Source organism: Lathamus discolor, chromosome 20, assembly GCF_037157495.1.
Source record: "Lathamus discolor isolate bLatDis1 chromosome 20, bLatDis1.hap1, whole genome shotgun sequence".
NCBI classification, from domain to species: domain Eukaryota; kingdom Metazoa; phylum Chordata; class Aves; order Psittaciformes; family Psittacidae; genus Lathamus; species Lathamus discolor.
Window position 1 is genome coordinate 2,881,469 of NC_088903.1, and position 17,278 is coordinate 2,898,746.

The 17,278-nt window shown below is 52.5% G+C and overlaps 2 protein-coding genes across 2 annotated transcripts in view; both read left to right on the forward strand.

Annotated features, from left to right (window-relative positions):
* The first annotated feature begins 268 nt into the window (after positions 1-268).
* On the forward strand, positions 269-15,992 carry MED1 (mediator complex subunit 1). The gene is made up of 17 exons (XM_065699131.1): positions 269-463; positions 1,889-1,995; positions 2,575-2,653; positions 3,179-3,233; positions 3,363-3,495; positions 4,216-4,244; positions 5,109-5,180; positions 5,468-5,542; positions 6,004-6,077; positions 6,418-6,507; positions 7,444-7,555; positions 7,855-7,979; positions 8,189-8,307; positions 8,934-9,135; positions 9,324-9,419; positions 9,526-9,631; positions 10,274-15,992. The coding sequence occupies exons 1-17, from the start codon at positions 436-438 to the stop codon at positions 13,521-13,523; spliced, it is 4,752 nt and encodes a 1,583-aa protein (XP_065555203.1). The 5' UTR covers positions 269-435; the 3' UTR covers positions 13,524-15,992.
* Positions 15,993-16,273: 281 nt separating this feature from the next.
* The window catches only part of FBXL20 (F-box and leucine rich repeat protein 20), a 37,167-nt gene continuing 36,162 nt past the window's right edge, over positions 16,274-17,278 (forward strand). The window contains exon 1 of the mRNA XM_065699378.1: positions 16,274-16,491. Within this exon, the coding sequence (XP_065555450.1) occupies positions 16,450-16,491 (42 nt within the window). The 5' untranslated portion in view covers positions 16,274-16,449. The remainder of the gene's footprint in view (positions 16,492-17,278) is intronic.

Here is a 17,278-nt window from a genome sequence, read left to right on the forward strand (position 1 = left end):
TCCCGCGAGACCAGGCCACCTCTCGCGAGAGCAGCGGCAGCGCCTCCGCCCCTCACCCGGCGGAGCGCAAATCCCGCGAGAACCTCCGCGGGGGTGATAAGGGTTGGTGGGGAGGGGCTGCGCGCACTCGTCTTCTCGCGAGAGCTGCGCCGCTCCCACTGAAAGCCTATTGGGCAGGTGGAGGGGGCGGAGCTCGCACACGCACGCCTCTCCCCGCGCGCGCGCGCGCACACGCTGCTCTCGCGAGAGGACGCGGGGGGGGGGGGGGGGTCGTCTCAGGCGCGCGCGCGCTCCCGCAGCCATGGCGGCCGCCGCCGTGTGAGGCCGGAGGGGCCCGGCCGCGGCTCCCCCCAGCCCCGTCCCGTTCCCCTTTTCCCCTCCGGTCCCCTCCGGTCGCCGCGGCCCCGCTGCGGGCCGCACAGCCCCGGCCGCAGCATGAAGGCGGCGCCAGGCGGCGCTGAGGGTGAGTGAAGCCGGGGGGGGGGGGGGGTGTGCGGCGGGCACTGGGGCTTCCCGCTGGCCCTGTGAGGAGACAGGGTGAGGAGATGGCGTCTCTGAGGCACCGGTAACGGGCGGGGGCTGAGGGGCCTGCACGGGGGGGCCGTGGGCTTTCTCCGGCTTCTCTCTCTTCCCCCCCGCCCCCCCGGGCCTGTGTGGCTTCGTGCTGCGTTCGTGAGGCTGCAGCTTTGATGGGAGCTTCCCTGTGAGGGTGCTGAGGCGCTGGCACAGGGTGCCCAGAGAAGCTGTGGCTGCCCCATCCCTGGCAGTGCTCAAGGCCAGGTTGGACACAGGGGCTTGGAGCAAGCTGCTCCAGTGGAAGGGGTCCCTGCCCGTGGAGCTGGATGAGCTTTAAGGCCCCTTCAACCCAAACCAGGCTGGGGTTCTGTGATCTTGCAGTTCTCTCCCTGTCCCTGGGCTTAACAGGATCTTATCAATATGTAAATACCTTGAGGACAGCCTAAAGCAGAGGGAGCAAAGCTCCCTTCATGTGGCAACCGTAGGCCATGGGTGCAAGCTGAAAGGCTCCACCTGAGCACCAGGAAGCACTTTATCACCAGCACAGGGTGCCCAGAGAGGTAATGGAAGCTTCATCCTGAAGCCACCAGGACATGGGGCTGGGCAGCCTGTTGTCAGTGGCCAAGAGTCCTCAACTGCCTTCGCTGAACCAGCCAGTGTTTGGTATTTGGTTAGTCACTGACCCTCTGTCCCTCCTTTTCTCTCATCAGGGGGATATTATTCCTAACAGTGGAACTTTCTCTAATAGCTCGTAGACCCACGCATTGCAGATGGGAGTCTATGGGATGTGAGAGGTGTTTTGTAAGCTTGAGTTGGTTTGAGGTTGGTGGAGATCTGTGCCCCCTTCAGTTGCCTGCTGCTGCTTTCAGAGCCGTGCCCTGGCTCTAGAGCAGCACTGAGGAGCCTCCAGGCCTGTGTCTCACACCGGTGTGGGGCAGGAGTGTGTCTGCTCACAGAACCCCTCACAACTGGCAGTTGGACCAACGTGGTTGAGGTTTTTGGTGAGGGAAGGGCCTGTGAGGATCTTCAATGTAAACAAGTTGGAGGATGGGATGTGAGAAGAGTGATGGGGAATGCAGGAAACAAAGCTTAACCTCACTTCTGTAACAGTGTTTTGTACACTGTTACATTGTGCCAGGGAAGCTTCTGTCTCAGACCATGTATCTTCATTTTATGGTCCTTGAGGTTTTAACAGCCTGTGGTAGAGCCTACATATTGAGCTCATGGGGAGAAATTAGCAGTGAATAAGTTCTATGAAATCACAGTTAGCTTAAAGGTGAAAAGGCTTTTCATTCCAGCTGCCCGGCTGTTTTGTTTGTAGCACTTCAAGTGTCGTCTTGTTCTATGTTCTCAAGAGTGCCCTGTCTTACAGAGACGGAGAAGCTGAACAAGATGAGCACCCTCTTGGAAAGGCTCCACGCAAAGTACAACCAGAACAGGCCCTGGACAGAAACCATGAAGTTAGTGCGTCAAGTCACGGTGAGAGGTGTTGGGGTCTGAGCAGGAGCTTTCTGGGGTTCCTGGAGTGGCAGTGGTGTTGTGTTGTTGCTTTGTTAGATCTCTTCGAAGGGCTGCCCCTTGCTCTTTGGGGATTTTGGGGTTTGTAAAGCAATTTGCTCCCATTCAGTGATGTTCCAAACTCAGTGTTGGCTTTGGCAAATGAGGGTTTGAAATAGTGGGGGGAAGGAGGAGCAGGAGGCAGGGGAGAGCTACAGCAACTGCTTCTGCATGCACTGAGGTGTTAAAAGTGTGCCTGACTCCTTGTTTCTGTGTTGTCTCTCGTGTAACTCTTAGCTTATGCCTGTTTAAATTTGCTCCAGTCTGTGCTTCCAGATGAGCAAGTTGCTTAAAAGCAAATAAATCAATTCCAGGCCTGCCTTTGTTCCCTTCTTCCAAAGCAGATAGTGTTCTATAGGAATCAAAATGTAGCTGTAATTTGGGGAGGAAATTAATCAGCTTTTCATTACCTCAACAAACCTGCCTTGACTGACCCGCAATGGCAATAACTCCTGTTACTGAGTGAGGCACAAAAAGCTGTTTCTCTTCTCTCTGACTAAGGAAAAGCGCGTTGTGATGAACTCAGGGGGGCACCAGCACCTGGTGAGCTGCTTGGAGACACTGCAGAAGGCCTTGAAAGGTTGGTGCATCCTGTGCTCAGCAGTGGGAGGCCTCCAAACCAGGAGAGCAGCAAGGTGGCTGTTGGCACATCTCGCTGTGTTCCTCCTGTGTGCGTGCTTATGTTTGGGTACCTCCTGTCTGTGCCTGTGGAGACTGTGGTGCTTCTGTTGTGAAAGTAGAAAACTTGCGAGTGGGAAGTACTAAAACATGGAATGGTGAAAGGAATGGCTTTAGTTCCCTTTTTTGCACCTGTATGAGAGTTTGAACTTGCTCTTTACATTGGCCTGGCCACTCTTCTGAAAACAGACCTGAATTCCACTGGGGGAATAAAATCCCTTCTCTCCTTGCAGTTCTGGGAATGTTTGGTTCTCTCTGTTCAAGCTGTTCTGCTTGTGTTTTGAGTGCAGCTCATATTGCACACGTGAAGGTGTGAGCACGCATGGGAGGGAGGAACTGGTTGAGGTCGGGTTTAGTGCTGATGTCTCATTCCTGGGGAGGTGTCGAATCATTACACTAAGCCTTGTTTTCTGCTCTCCCCATCTAGTATCTTCTCTGCCTGCCATGACAGATCGTCTGGAGTCTATAGCTAGACAAAATGGGTAGGTCTTCTCCTTTAGTTGACAGCAAAGGCTTTCCCCTGTTCCTCTGCACCCATCATACTCTCACTGCTGCTTTGGTTGGGTTTTGTGTGCATCTCATGGCAATTTCTGTTTTGTTTTGCATGGAAGCCTGGGATCTCACCTTAGTGCCAATGGCACTGAATGTTACATCACTTCAGACATGTTCTATGTGGAAGTCCAGTTAGATCCTACAGGGCTGCTGTGTGATGTCAAGGTGGCTCACCATGGAGAAAACCCTGTGGTATGTATCGCTGACCAAGGTGAAGGTGATGTCTGCATGGTTTTGACTCCCTTTGCTTTGAGCACGGGAAATGGATTGTATTTAATGTTTCCCTGCACCTACCTTACACCTTTGCTGCTTGTTCTAGTGGAAAGGGAAATCCTCCATGGAATAATTCCTGTGAGTTAGTCTGGTTGATGTACGTGTGCAGAACCAGTTTACTGCTGGTCTCTCTTTCCCTCTGAGTGGCTTTACAGCTGCCGAAATCAGCTGTGGATGTTTTCACTGTGTTTCTGGAAGCAGGATAAGGAAAATAAGCTTAGAAAACTGAGATCTGCAAGTGGGAAGTACTAAAATGTGGAATGCTGAAAGGAAATTATTTTCCTCCTGTACATGGAAAAGAGTTTGAACTTGATGCTTGTATTGTTCACTCTTCTGAGACCAGAGCAGTTTTTAGTACCTCTGTATAGAAGATTACAGTTTTCAACTGAAAGTTTCACGGTTTCAAAGGTTTGTTTCAAATGAGTTGTTCAAGCAGAAAGACAAGTGCTTAAATCTGTACCAGAGGGGCTGAGGTACAGAACTGGAGCTGGAGCAGTGAGTTGTGAGCACTGTGTTGCTGCTAAGGAAAAGCTGCTGCTCAAGAATGTTCCTGTGGTGATGTTTTGCAGTTGCTGTGCTGCACAGGGACTGAAATCGCTGCGCTGACACTGATCTCATTCTATGTTCTTTCCTTTTCAGAGTTGTCCAGAACTGGTGCAACATCTGAGGTGAGCATCAAGAGTTCGTTGCATTTTTGGCAGCCTCTCTTTGCAGAAATGATCCCATGTTGGTTTAGGTCTGGAAATGCAAAATGTTTCAGAACTATTCCTTCCCCACAAAGTCTCCCCCTGCCTTCAGGGGGTTTTCTGGCTTTGGTTCAGCTCCTTCTGATCCTGAGTGCTGTGCCCAGTATCTTCAAAGTCACAGGGCAACATTCCCCAGAATCAGTAAAGCTGGACCCTGCTGAGAACATATTTTGTAGCTTCCGCGTAGCAAAAGTCTCTTCTGAAGGGACTTAGTGTCTGTATTAATCACAGAATCACAGAATCCCAAGGGTTGGAAGGGACCTAAAAAGATCATCTAGTCCAACCCCCCTGCAAGAGCAGGGTAACCTACAGTACATCACACAGGAACTTGTCCAGGCGGGCCTTGAATATCTCCAGTGTAGGAGACTCCACAACCCCCCTGGGCAACCTGTTCCAGTGCTCTGTCACTCTTACAGTAAAGAAGTTCTTCCTGATGTTAACGTGGAACTTCCTATGCTCTAGTTTACACCCATTGCCCCTTGTCCTATCACTGGATATCACTGAAAAAAGCCTAGCTCCATCATCCTGACACCTACCCTTCACATATTTGTAAACATTGATGAGGTCACCCCTCAGTCTCCTCTTTTGCAAGCTAAAGAGACCCAGCTCCCTCAGCCTCTCCTCATAAGGGAGATGTTCCACTCCCTTAATCATCTTTGTGGCTCTGCGCTGGACTCCTTCAAGCAATTCCCTGTCCTTCTTGAACAGAGGGAACCTTTATTGTAACCTTTTAAAACAAACCCTTGTGTGTTACAAGTTTGAATACATCTTAACTTTGCCCTTCAGAGAGAAGAACTTTGATGAGTTTTCTAAGCATCTGAGGGGACTGGTGAACCTGTATAAGCTGCCAGGAGACAAGTAAGTCTAGAATGTATTTATTTACTGCCACATATATAAAATAAATGTGCAAGTTTTACTTCTGTGCTTAAATATTCATTGTGTGCGAGCCCCCTGAACTCCCCACCACTGCTTGCACTTGTGCAGTGGGTAGGGAGGGTTTCATGTGAGGCGGAGCTGCAGAGTGATAAGTGATCAAGCCTAAAGGCTCAGGCTGATGGCAAGGCCTGCAGCTTCTCAGCCTGCACTTCTTCGCACAGTTCATTTCTTTTGTTCTTACATCGTTTTGTTGTTTTTCTTCTCCCCAGCAAACTGAAAACTAAAATGTACTTGGCTCTGCAGTCCTTAGAGTTGGATCTCTCAAAAATGGCAGGGATGTACTGGTAAGGACATCTGTGTGGTTTGGGGTTTGTTGTTGCTTTGGGTTTTCTTACTAACACTGCATCACGCTGGCTGATTCTGATTGTGCCACATCCTGCTTATGTGGGAAGTGTCTCATCAGTGCCTCTCTAGCCTACCATTGCTGCTAAGAAGATGCTGAGGCTGTAGAGGCCCTGTAGTAGCAGGGGAATGAGAAAGAAAGTGCTCGGAGCTTTCTAGCAATTCCTTCTTAACTGCAGAACTCAATTGCAAGAAAGTCTAAAATGCAAAAAATGAAGTTTGTGACTGGATGGATTAGTGATAACATGGTTTACAGTAAGAAACTGGGAACCATTTGACCCTCTTTTCCTGCTGTAGAGCCTGGGCAAACAGCCGTGCTGTGAAGTTTAAGATCAATGGGACTGGATTTTGGTTTCAGGTACGACTCTGGCTTGTTACAGACTTGTGATTGTCTTTCTTGCAGGCAAGCCACAAACGCCAATCCCTTGGACAAGATTCTCCATGGCAGCGTTGGCTATCTCACCCCCAGGAGCGGAGGTACCTCTGATTAGTGCTTAAAAAAGGAAAGAATCAAACTTACTTTGTACAGAGTCCCCTTTATGGACTTTGGTTTCACCTGAACTGCTGGAAATTAATGGGAAATGCCAAGCAAAGAGGGACAAGGTTGAGTGTGAGTCCCATGTGATGCAGAGGTCCAGCTTTGCTTTACAAAGCCACGCAGATGGACACGAGTGTGTCTGCCAGCAGAGCACAGCTCTTCAAGGTGACAGCTCTGCTCGGTGTGTGCTGTGGCTCAGGGTGAATGCTGTGTGGCTGTGGGGGTTAATAGTGCTCGGGGTGACTTGTACCCTCAAGTTCAGCAGCTTCTCTCGCGCAGGTCTCCTGATGAACCTCAAATATTACGTCTCGCCCTACGATTTGTTTGAAGATGGCTCTGGAGCCCCTGTTATTTTGCATGAGAACAATGGTAGGTCAGCTTCAGTGAGGGCTACTGCTGCTTGGAGGAGAAAAGACAACTCTAGCAGTCTCACTGCCCTCTGCTGTCACCCTGTCACACAGGACAGTCATGGGTTGACTTGCAGAGGGCATGGGTTCAATAAGCCCATGTGGAAATGCTGGTGACTGTCTTCTTGTGGCTGTTCTGGAGTTCAGCCCAAGACTGCTACCAAGGGGGATGGGGTGCACGCAGAGCCTTTTTCCTTAGGGTGAGCTTCATCCTTAACATGGGTTCTGTTTTGTTGTGTCTCTGCCATCTTACTAGAAGATGAAGTTCTATGCATGGACATGGATATCTGTGTCTCACTAAAATGACAAAACCAAGCAGCTGTTCAAGCTGAGGCTGCTTTTGGGAGAGGGTGAAAGTGTCCGGAATCATTATTTGTTTTGCATTGTAAAGAGCATACTACAGACTTACAAATGTATTTGGAGTTTCAGAATGATGCAATTGGTTCACCTTGCAAGAGAAAAACAGAACATTAGGATGTAAGAGTAGTTTGGCTGTAGGTCAGTTTAGTGATAAAGTGGATGCTGGAAACTGCCTTGTGGAGGAAGTAAGGTATTTCAAGGGGGGAATGGCTTTAACCTGCCAGAAGGGAGACTGAGATGAGCTCTTAGGCAGAAGCTCTTTCCTGTGAGGGTGCTGAGGCGCTGGCACAGGGTGCCCAGAGAAGCTGTGGCTGCCCCATCCCTGGCAGTGTTCAAGGCCAGGTTGGACACAGGGGCTTGGAGCAAGCTGCTCCAGTGAAAGGGGTCCCTGCCCGTGGCAGGGGTTGGAACTGGATGAGCTTTAAGGTCCCTTCCAACCAAGGCCACTCTGTGACTCCATGATTTCCACACAGTGATGTTCCTCACATAAAGCTGCTCTGGGTTGAATGTTCTGTTTGTTTCTTATTCCCTCTCGCAGTCCCTCGCTCGCTGGGGATGAACGTGTCGGTCACCATTGAGGGCACCATGGCCATGTACAAACTTCCAATCGCCCCACTCATCATGGGCTCCCATCCAGTTGACAGCAAAGGGTAAGCCAAGGACACAGTGCTCAGCACCCTGGTTTAGGTGCATGTTCAACACTCAGGCCTTTGTTGAAGTCAGGGTGGGGAGATGGCTGTGTGATGTCAGTGCATCATGGCACTGTCTGTAGCCAAGAAATCCCTATTTCAGGCATGTGACATGCTTTTGAGGAGTACCTTAATTGTTAAGAAGGTCCAACAGCCTGCTTGGGTTGGAGCAAACAGGAAATTGGCTGTGTGGTGTTGAGAGCAGAAGCCAAAGCCATGCCCTGTGTCTGATAAGATCCTGTGTTAACCCACTGTTTCAGAACTCCGTCGTTCTCATCCATCACTAGTGCCAACAGTGTGGATCTACCAGCTTGTTTCTTCCTGAAATTCCCACGTCCCATCCCGGTGTCTCGAGCTTTCATTCAGAAGCTTCAGGGCTGCACAGGTGGGTGGCAGATCTGTCTCATAGCTGCTCCCCAGGTTTTTATTCATAAACTGCTGCTTGTTTTGAACGTGTGACAGAAAAATTGCTTGAGGTTTTGTGCTGTTGTCAGGAAAACCTGGATAGGTTTCCTCTGTGGTAACACCTTCTGTGGCCCACCTTCTCCTTCTGGCTCCCTGGTGTTATCATTCTGTGCCATCTTGTGCCCGCAGGTATTCCTTTGTTCGACACACCACCAACGTTTGTACCCTTGTATGAGCTGATCACGCAGTTTGAGTTATCCAAGGAGGCTGATCCAGTACCTTTAAACCACAATATGCACTTCTATGCAGTAAGTATCTTGTTACAACCAAGCTCTGGAATTCAGATACAGAACACAGTAATTAGAATCATAGAATCCCAGCCTGGTTTGGGTTGGAAGGGACCTTAAAGCTCATCCAGTCCCAGTCCCCTCCTACAGGCAGGGACACCTTCCACTAGAGCAGCGTGCTCCAAGCCCCTGTGTCCAGCCTGGCCTTGAGCACTGCCAGGGATGGGGCAGCCACAGCTTCTCTGGGCACCCTGTGCCAGTGCCTCAGCACCCTCACAGGGAAGAGCTGTTGCCTAAGAGCTCATCTCAGTCTCCCCTCAGAAACAGGAGAAATCCTGGTTCTTAAATTTATCAGTGATGGATCTCTTGTTAACTTCAGAGGGTTTCTCTGTTCCTCTGAAGGGCTGCCGCTCTGTAGGAAGGCGGTTTAGTGGGGCCAGTGAATACTGTTCAGCTTGGTACTTCTGAGGAGCCAAAAATCATGTTTTGCTTGTTCAGACTGGAAGGTTGTGTCTTCCTTGTTAGTCATGTCACCCAGAAAGGTGGCTTTGATGTCCCTTGCATCTGGGGCTTGCTTTTCCTTCCTGGAGCTCTGTTACTGCCTTGTACCCAGCAGGAGTTGGAATAAAGCAGGAATTGTTTGTCAGGCTCTTCCAGGACAGCAGCACTGTTACTTTCTGAACAAAGATGCTCCTCTCCCAGATGGAAGAAGCCTCCAAGGAACTCTGATCAGTAAAATCGCCTTCCAGCACCCAGGCCGGGTCCCACTCATCCTCAGCCTCATTCGGCACCAGGTGGCCTATAACACCCTCATCGGCAGCTGCGTCAAGAGGACGGTGCTGAAGGAAGGTGGGTGCAGCAGGTGGGGGTGGGGAAAGCTGGGTGATGGGCTTTGGGTGATGGGAAATGAGGCCTATGCTTTCCTTTTCCCTCTGCTTTTCCCTTTCTTTCTATATGGGAGCATCGAGCTGGTGACTCTGGTTCATGCCCTGTGTTCCTTAGTTGAACAGCTCCCATGTCTCTTTCGTGTCTTTCAGATTCCCCTGGGATCCTGCAGTTTGAAGTTTGCCCACTCTCTGACTCCTGTTTCAGTGTCTCCTTTCAGCATCCCGTGAATGACTCCCTGGTCTGTGGTAAGTGGAATCAGGAAGAGCAGGAGTGTATTTGTGGAAGGGTGGCGAAGTTTCCTTCCACTGTAACCAGGAGTTTGAACTCTTCCAACCTCCTCCTCTCTTGTAGTTGTAATGGATGTTCAGGACTCCACTCATGTGAACTGTAAGCTCTACAAGGGGCTGTCTGATGCTCTGATCTGTACAGATGATTTCATTGCCAAGGTTGTGCAAAGGTAAGCCAAGGGTTTCTGTGCCACCAGGAACTCCAGCTCATACAGATGTACTCTGTGTCTATCTCACGTTTACCCCGGTGGGTTTGGAGCTGTCCTGTGTGGGGGTGAGTCTTGGGAATGGTTGTTTAGATGAAAGGAAAGCTGGAGCCCTATTGAAAACCCCATTCCAGGCATTCAGCTGTAGCTTCTTATATTTGAATGCATGTCCAGGTGCCTTCTCGTGGGGGTGGCTGCTTTCTGAGTCATAGAGAAGATGTGGAATGGCTCCCAGCAGTTTGTCTTTACACAGACCTTTCACCGAGGTTCCTCCAGTGTTCAGAACACAGCGGAATGGGAGCAGGGCACTGCGCAGTGAGAATAGCTGCTTCTGCTTGCAGAGCATCAGAGGCTCAGCTCTTTCAGCCTGGCTCCAGAGCAGAGCTGCTGCGGTCCTTGCAGCATCCCCATGGCCTCCTCTGGGCTCACTCCAACAGCTCCACGTCCCTCTTGTGCTGTTGCCCCAGAGCTGGGTCAGGACTGCAGGGGGGATCTCCTCAGAGCAGAGCACAATAGAGGGGGAGAATCAAGTTGTGGGAAGGTCTTGTTGAACATTGCCATTGGGCAGCAGAACACACACTAACCCCTTTGCGTTGTGTCTTGCAGGTGTATGTCCATCCCCGTCACCATGAGAGCAATCCGGAGGAAAGCAGAAACCATTCAAGCTGACACACCAGCCTTATCCCTCATTGCAGAGACAGTCGAAGATATGGTGAAGAAAAACCTTCCCCCAGCCAGCAGCCCAGGGTATGGCATGACCACAGGCACCAACCCCCTGAGTGGTACCACTACCCCAACCAACACTTTTCCTGGGGGGCCCATCACTACTTTGTTTAACATGAGCATAAGCATGAAAGAGAGGCATGACTCGGTGGGGAGCCATGGGGAGGACTTCAGCAAAGTGTCTCAGAACCCAATTCTCACCAGTTTATTGCAGATCACAGGCAATGTGGGCTCAGCCATTGGCTCAAGCCCAACCCCTCCCCACCACACACCACCACCAGTATCCTCCCCAGCAAGCAACACCAAGAACCACCCCATGCTCATGAACCTTCTGAAAGAGAATCCCCCTCAGGATTTCTCCAGCCTCTATGGGAGCAGCCCTCTGGAAAGGCAAAACTCTTCCTCTGGCTCCCCCCGCATGGAAATTCCTGGGGGGAATAAGCAGAAGAAAAAAAAGTCCCGCGCACCAGCCGACAAACCCAAGCACCAGACTGAGGATGACTTCCAGAGGGAGCTCTTCTCAATGGATGTTGACTCCCAGAACCCCATTTTTGATGTCAACATGACTGCAGATACCCTGGACACCCCTCACATTACTCCAGCCCCCAGCCAGTGCAGCACTCCTCCTGCTACGTACCCCCAGCCCATCCCTCACACGCAGCCCAGCATTCAGAGGATGGTTCGGCTCTCCAGCTCGGACAGCATCGGAGCCGACGTCACCGACATCCTCTCGGACATAGCAGAGGAGGCTTCCAAGCTCCCCCCGACGACTGAGGACTGTCCACCCATTGGTACTCCCGTGAGGGACTCTTCCAGTTCAGGTCATTCCCAAAGTGCCCTCTTTGATCCAGATGTGTTTCAGAGCAATGCCAGTGAGAACCCGTACACGGACCCTGCGGACCTGATCGCGGACGCTGCCGTCAGCCCCAACAGTGATTCCTCCAACCATTTCTTTCCCGATGGTGTAGATTTCAACCCTGACTTGCTCAACAGTCAGAGTCAAAGTGGCTTCGGGGAGGAATACTTTGATGAGAGCAGCCAGAGTGGAGACACGGATGATTTCAAGGGTTATGCATCCCAGGCTCTTACTACTTTGGGGGTGCAAGTGTTGGGGGGTGATGGGGGAGACAATAAATTCAAGGGGAGCACTCAGTCCGACACGGTAGATTTTAGTATTATTGCAGCTGCAAGCAAAGCGCTGGGGTCCTCGGACATCATGGAGCACCACAGCGGAGGGCAGAGCCCTCTGCTGAACACAGGGGATTTAGGGAAAGAGAAGTCTCAGAAACGGGTAAAGGAAGGCAATGGCTCTGGAAGTAACATGGCAGGAGCCGGGATAGATGGGAAGCCTGGGAAGCGCAGCCGGACGCCATCCAGTGATGGCAAAAGTAAAGAGAAACTTCCCAAGCGGAAGAAGCAGGAGACAGATGGGAAATCCCCATCTCACAGTTCATCCAACAGGCCCTTCACACCGCCAGCAAGCACAGGTGGGTCCAAATCTCCTGGGAGTTCGGGCCGATCTCAGACTCCTCCTGGTGTAGCTACTCCTCCCATCCCCAAAATCACCATTCAGATCCCCAAAGGAACAGTGACTGTTGGCAAACCGTCTTCACACGGCCAGTACACAAGTAGCGGCTCCGTCACCTCCTCCAGCAGCAAAAGCCATCACAGCCATTCTTCCTCCTCCTCCTCTTCTTCCTCCTCTTCAACCTCAGGCAAGATGAAAAGCAGCAAATCGGAAGGGTCTTCAGGCTCCAAAATGAGCAGCAGCCTCTACTCAGGCCAAGGCAGCTCGAGTTCAGGCCAGTCCAAAAGCTCAGCCCAGTCAGTGGGAAAACCGGGATCCTCGCCCATCACCAAACACGGCCTCAGCAGCGGCTCTGGAAGCACCAAGATGAAACCTCAAGGGAAGCCGTCGTCGCTTATGAACCCGTCCATGAGTAAACCAAACATCTCCCCATCGCATTCGAGACCCTCGGGAGGTTCCGAGAAGCTCGCTTCTCCCATGAAACCTGTCCCAGGTACTCCCCCATCATCTAAAGCGAAGTCACCGATCAGTTCAGGTTCCGGAGGCTCCCACATGTCTGGGACCGGCTCAAGCTCAAGTATGAAGTCGTCTTCAGGAATGGGATCCTCTGGGTCGATGTCTCAGAAACCACCTCCTTCATCAAATTCCTCGACGGCATCCTCATCTTCCTTTTCATCCAGTGGGTCTTCCATGTCTTCGTCTCAAAACCAGCATGGAAGCTCCAAAGGCAAGTCTCCAAGCCGAAACAAGAAGCCATCTCTGACTGCAGTCATAGACAAGCTTAAACACGGGGTTGTCACTAGCGGGCCTGGTGGAGATGACCCAATGGATGGACAAATGGGGCCGAGTTCCAATTCCTCAAGCCATACGATGTCCTCCAAACACAACATGTCTGGAGGGGAATTCCAGGGCAAACGTGAGAAGAGTGACAAAGAGAAATCTAAAGTCTCTGTTTCTGGGGGATCTGTTGACTCTTCCAAGAAAACATCGGATTCCAAAAGCGTTGGAAGCACCGGCGTGGCCAAAATCATCATCAGCAAACACGATGGTGGTTCCCCCAGCATTAAAGCCAAAGTCACTTTGCAGAAACCTGGGGAAGGAGGTGGGGACAGCCTCAGGCCTCAGATGGCTTCTTCCAAAAGCTATGGGTCCCCTCTCATCAGCGGCTCGACCCCAAAGCACGAGCGCTGCTCTCCCAGCCACAGCAAGTCCCCTGCATACACTCCCCAGAACATCGACAGCGAGAGCGAGTCGGGCTCCTCCATAGCAGAGAAATCCTACCAGAACAGCCCCAGCTCCGACGATGGCATCCGGCCCTTACCCGAGTACAGCGCCGAGAAACACAAGAAGCATAAAAAAGAGAAGAAGAAAGTGAAAGACAAAGACCGGGACAGGGAGCGGGAGCGGGAGAAGGACAGGGACAAGAAGAAGTCGCACAGCCTGAAGCCAGAGAGCTGGTCCAAGTCGCCCATCTCGGCTGAGCAGCCTCTGGCCATGGGCACCAGCTCCATCCTTGCTTCCGAACGCCCGCCCCGTGCCAGCCCCGAGTTCCTCATCGGGGAGGAGGACGATGATCTGATGGATGTGGCTCTGATTGGTAACTAATATCCCTAATGTCTGGAAGAGATGAGCTCTTGCAGGCCCTGCAGGTTCCAGATCCCCCTGCAAACCTGCCACGCTGCTGAACAGGCTGTGTGTGAAAAGGGGGGAGCAAAGAGTATTCCCAAGGATCTCCAAAGACAAAGGAAAGCGCCAGTGCCAGCAGCTCCCTCAGGATCCAGGTCCTGACCGTGGCCTTCGCCCTGCTGGCGCTTATACTTGGTTTTAATTAAGTATTAATAACCCCATTAGAGTTAATGGGTGTGAAGCAAAGTCTGTGTAAGCATGGGAGCAGACCCCAGAGTGGTGCAAGCGGAATCATGGGCTGTTCTGGAGAGTCTGAGTCCCTCTTTCCCTCATCCCACTTGGAATCAAGTTGCTTTTGTATCAAGGAAGTTTGATTTTAGGGCTGCATCTTTAAAGGAGGGTTGGAAGGAAGAGAAAACAATAAGGTCTGATGTGATTCTTGTGGCATTTCTTCATTCAGTGCCCAAGCCAGTGTGGGGCTGAGCAACTTCTGCTTCCCCTGATCTCTGAATCCCGCTCCGTGCTCTGATGGATAGCAGGATTCAATTCCCAGCCTGGTGATGAAGGACTGCTGTCTGTGTTGGACTTCCCTTCTGGTTTAGCTCTTTATTCAGGTGCTGGGATGCTTCAGTTCTACTGGTGTGATGCAGAGCCCAGAGAGCCTCAGAACTTGGGAATTGCTCTGCCCTGGAAAGCTGGTGAAGTTGTGGAATGTTGTTGGAGCAAATCTGAATGGAAAAGGGACTCTGTTGGCTTCAGCCTGGAGCATCCCCCACTGCATCCCTGGAGCTGTGACCTGCATCCTGGTCCTGCCCACAGTGCTTCCCCACTATGGATGCTTCCAGTGATGGCGATAGGATGCCTTGTCATGGCCACAGACAGGGCTTGTCCCGGTTCCTGAACCCTCCAGGGTTTCATTTGGGGGTTTGCTTTGTTTCCCCTTTGTTTCTGGTGGTTCTGGTACCACTCACAAGTGCTGCTGCCTCATATCCCTGCTGGAAAAGCACCCCTGGCTGCCCCTCCTGGGAACAGAGCTGGGGCAGAGCAGGGATTTCCCTCAAAGATGGCAATTTTTCCTCTTTTGGCTGGAATTGGGAGCATGACTCAGGCATCGTTTATGGTCTTATCTTGTGGTCCCTGAAAGGAAAAGAGACTCGGGAGAGGGTTTTATTTTGCCAAGCAGTTCAGTGTGATTCACTGAGGAGGCATGCAGGAAATGAGAGCTCTGGGAGCACATCTTCTGAATCATGTACCTGCTCCCAGGGGATTTTGCTATTGATTCCCAGAAGCCAGGGTTTTCCCAGTGGGATTGGGATGAAACTTCATGTTTTGGGGAATATTCCACAGAGATTCCTAGTCGGCTCCCAACAAGTTGCTGCTTTAAAGCTTATTCAAAGCTTTTAATTGTAGGGATTTTCCACCTCTTCCTCCTGCCTTCGGTGGAATTCCAGTGGAATTCAGGATCCTGAATTTCCTCAAGCCCTTGCATTGCTTTTCCTTACATTTCCCACCGTTTCCTCTTCCTGGTTTGCAGCCCGTAGCTTCCCCCTTCACATCTCCCATGCACCAAGAAGATGGGAATGTGGTAAATCAAAGGAAATCAGAGTCAGCCTGGAGCCTTGGAGCTGTGGGATTGCAGAGGATGGAGGGAAGAAACTCATTTGGGATTGCAGCTCCAGACCCCCTGGAAGTGGTCTTCCTGGAAGCAGGAAGTGACTCCAGCTCCCCCTCATTGTGTGCTGGTTTGGGGGGGGGGGGGGGGGGCAGTTATTAAGTTCTTTTGTTTTCCAGAGCCTTTTCAGCTGCTCTGGGATAGGTGAAGGTTTAAAAGCAGTGTTCAGTCAGCGCTGGGGATTTCAGGGGGGGTTCTTTGGACTTGGCCTTTTCCTGCTCTGAATCGTGCTGGAAATTCAAGGGAACGCCGCTCAGTGTCAGAATAACCACACAGATGGGTTGGAAAGGAGCGATCTCACCCAACCAAAGCTCAGTATCCTGAATTTCTCCTCTTGGGAACCACGTCTCCTCTCAGAGAGCACCATGGCAGCAGTTTAATGTTTTTCACCTCATTTTGGTGCCCTGTGTTCCTGCGTCATCCCCTTCCCATGACAGAGACAGACCAGAGCTGTGCTTAAGGGATGAGCTCCATGACCCCGTGGCTGTTCCGAGGTGTCAGGGCTCGGTCTGTGACAAAAAGGTTTATTTTTACTAGATTCCTTGGCTTCTGTGGGACGATTATTTTACATCTTTCAGTATTGGAAAGAGAAAACCCTGCAAGAGGTGTGAACAAGACAGAAGCCGAATGGATCCCGGGTGGTGGAGGGGACCTGGGGGCTGGAGGACAATGTGCTGATGGTGTAAATACGCGGCTGGGTTTGTAACCACCCCTTTTTGGGGGCAATATCGCGGAGAAACGCGTTTCTTTACACGCCAATAAACGCCTTTGGTACACGGCGGTGTCTGCTCGCTGCGGCGCTGGGGGGGATGCGGACCACGCTTGATTTTCCCGCGGGGATGACATCACCGTGACGCCACACCAGCCTCACCCTCTGATTGGCCAAACTCCGCGGCCTCCCGGAAGGGAACGGCGGGGCTGGGGGGGGTGTGGGGGGGACACCCCCCCAATTCCCACCCTCCCCACCCCGGGACCCCCCAATCGCAGCGGGGGGGGGGGGGGGGGCGATAGGACCCGAAGGGATGGGGGGCGGTGGCTTATGGGGTAGGTGGGGGCTCGTTGTTGCCGGCGCTGGCCAATGAGCGGGCGCGTTGCTGGCAGGTGCGGAGTGTTTTTGTTTTGGGTTGAAGTTGAGGCCGGAGCAGGCGCGGCGGGCGGAGGCCGCGGAGCACCGGGACCCCCCCCCCACTCCCCCCCCCCGCGGCCCCCGGTGCCCCCCCCCGCGGCCCCGCCATGCGGAGGGACATGAACGGCGTCACCAAGAGCCGCTTTGAGGTGAGGCCGGGCCCGCCGAGGACATGGCGGGGTATGGGGGGGTGTGGGGGGGGCACGGGGGACAGGGCCGCAGCGGGTGGCCCCTCACGGCGTTAGCGTGTGGTGAGACCCCCCCCCCACACCAAGTAAGGCGGGGGGGGGGCGTTGTGTGAGTGGGGCTTAAACAGGCCCTGTCCCGCGTGGGTATAGGGGGTTTTGGGGGTGCAGGGCAGGGTGTATGCGTGTATATGGGGGGGGGGGGGGGGAGTATAAACTGCTTTACCCCACCGGGACAACCGGTCAGTGAGACGTTGTTGTAACGGGGGGGGCATTGTGTGAATGGGGCTGGGGGGGGGCTTAAACAGGCCCTGTCTACGCGTGGTTATGGGGGGGTTTTGGGGGTGCAGGGCAGGGTGTATGCGTGTATATGGGGGGGGTATAAACTGCTTTACCCCACCGGGACAACCGGTCAGTGAGGTGTTGTTGTAACGGGGGGGGGGCATTGTGTGAATGGGGTTGGGGTGGTTTAAACATGCCCTGTCCCCGCGTGGTTATGGGGGGGGGGGTTTGGGGGGTGCAGGGCAGGGTGTATGCGTGTATATGGGGGGGGGGGGGGAGTATAAATTGCTTTACCCCACCGGGACAACGGGTCGTTGAGGCGTTGTTGTAACGGGGGGGGGCATTGTGTGAATGGGGCTGGGGGGGGGCTTAAACAGGCCCTGTCCACGCGTGGGTATGGGGAGGGTTTTGGGGGGTGTAGGGCAGGGTGTATGCGTGTATATGGGGGGGGGGAGTATAAACTGCTTTC

Coding starts and splice junctions, on each gene's coding strand:
- MED1 (XM_065699131.1), top strand. CDS start 436: ATGAAGGCGGCGCCAGGCGGCGCTGAGG. Junction 464..1,888: donor GGCGCCAGGCGGCGCTGAGG/GTGAGTGAAGCC, acceptor CCTGTCTTACAG/AGACGGAGAAGCTGAACAAG. Junction 4,245..5,108: donor GAACTGGTGCAACATCTGAG/GTGAGCATCAAG, acceptor TTTGCCCTTCAG/AGAGAAGAACTTTGATGAGT.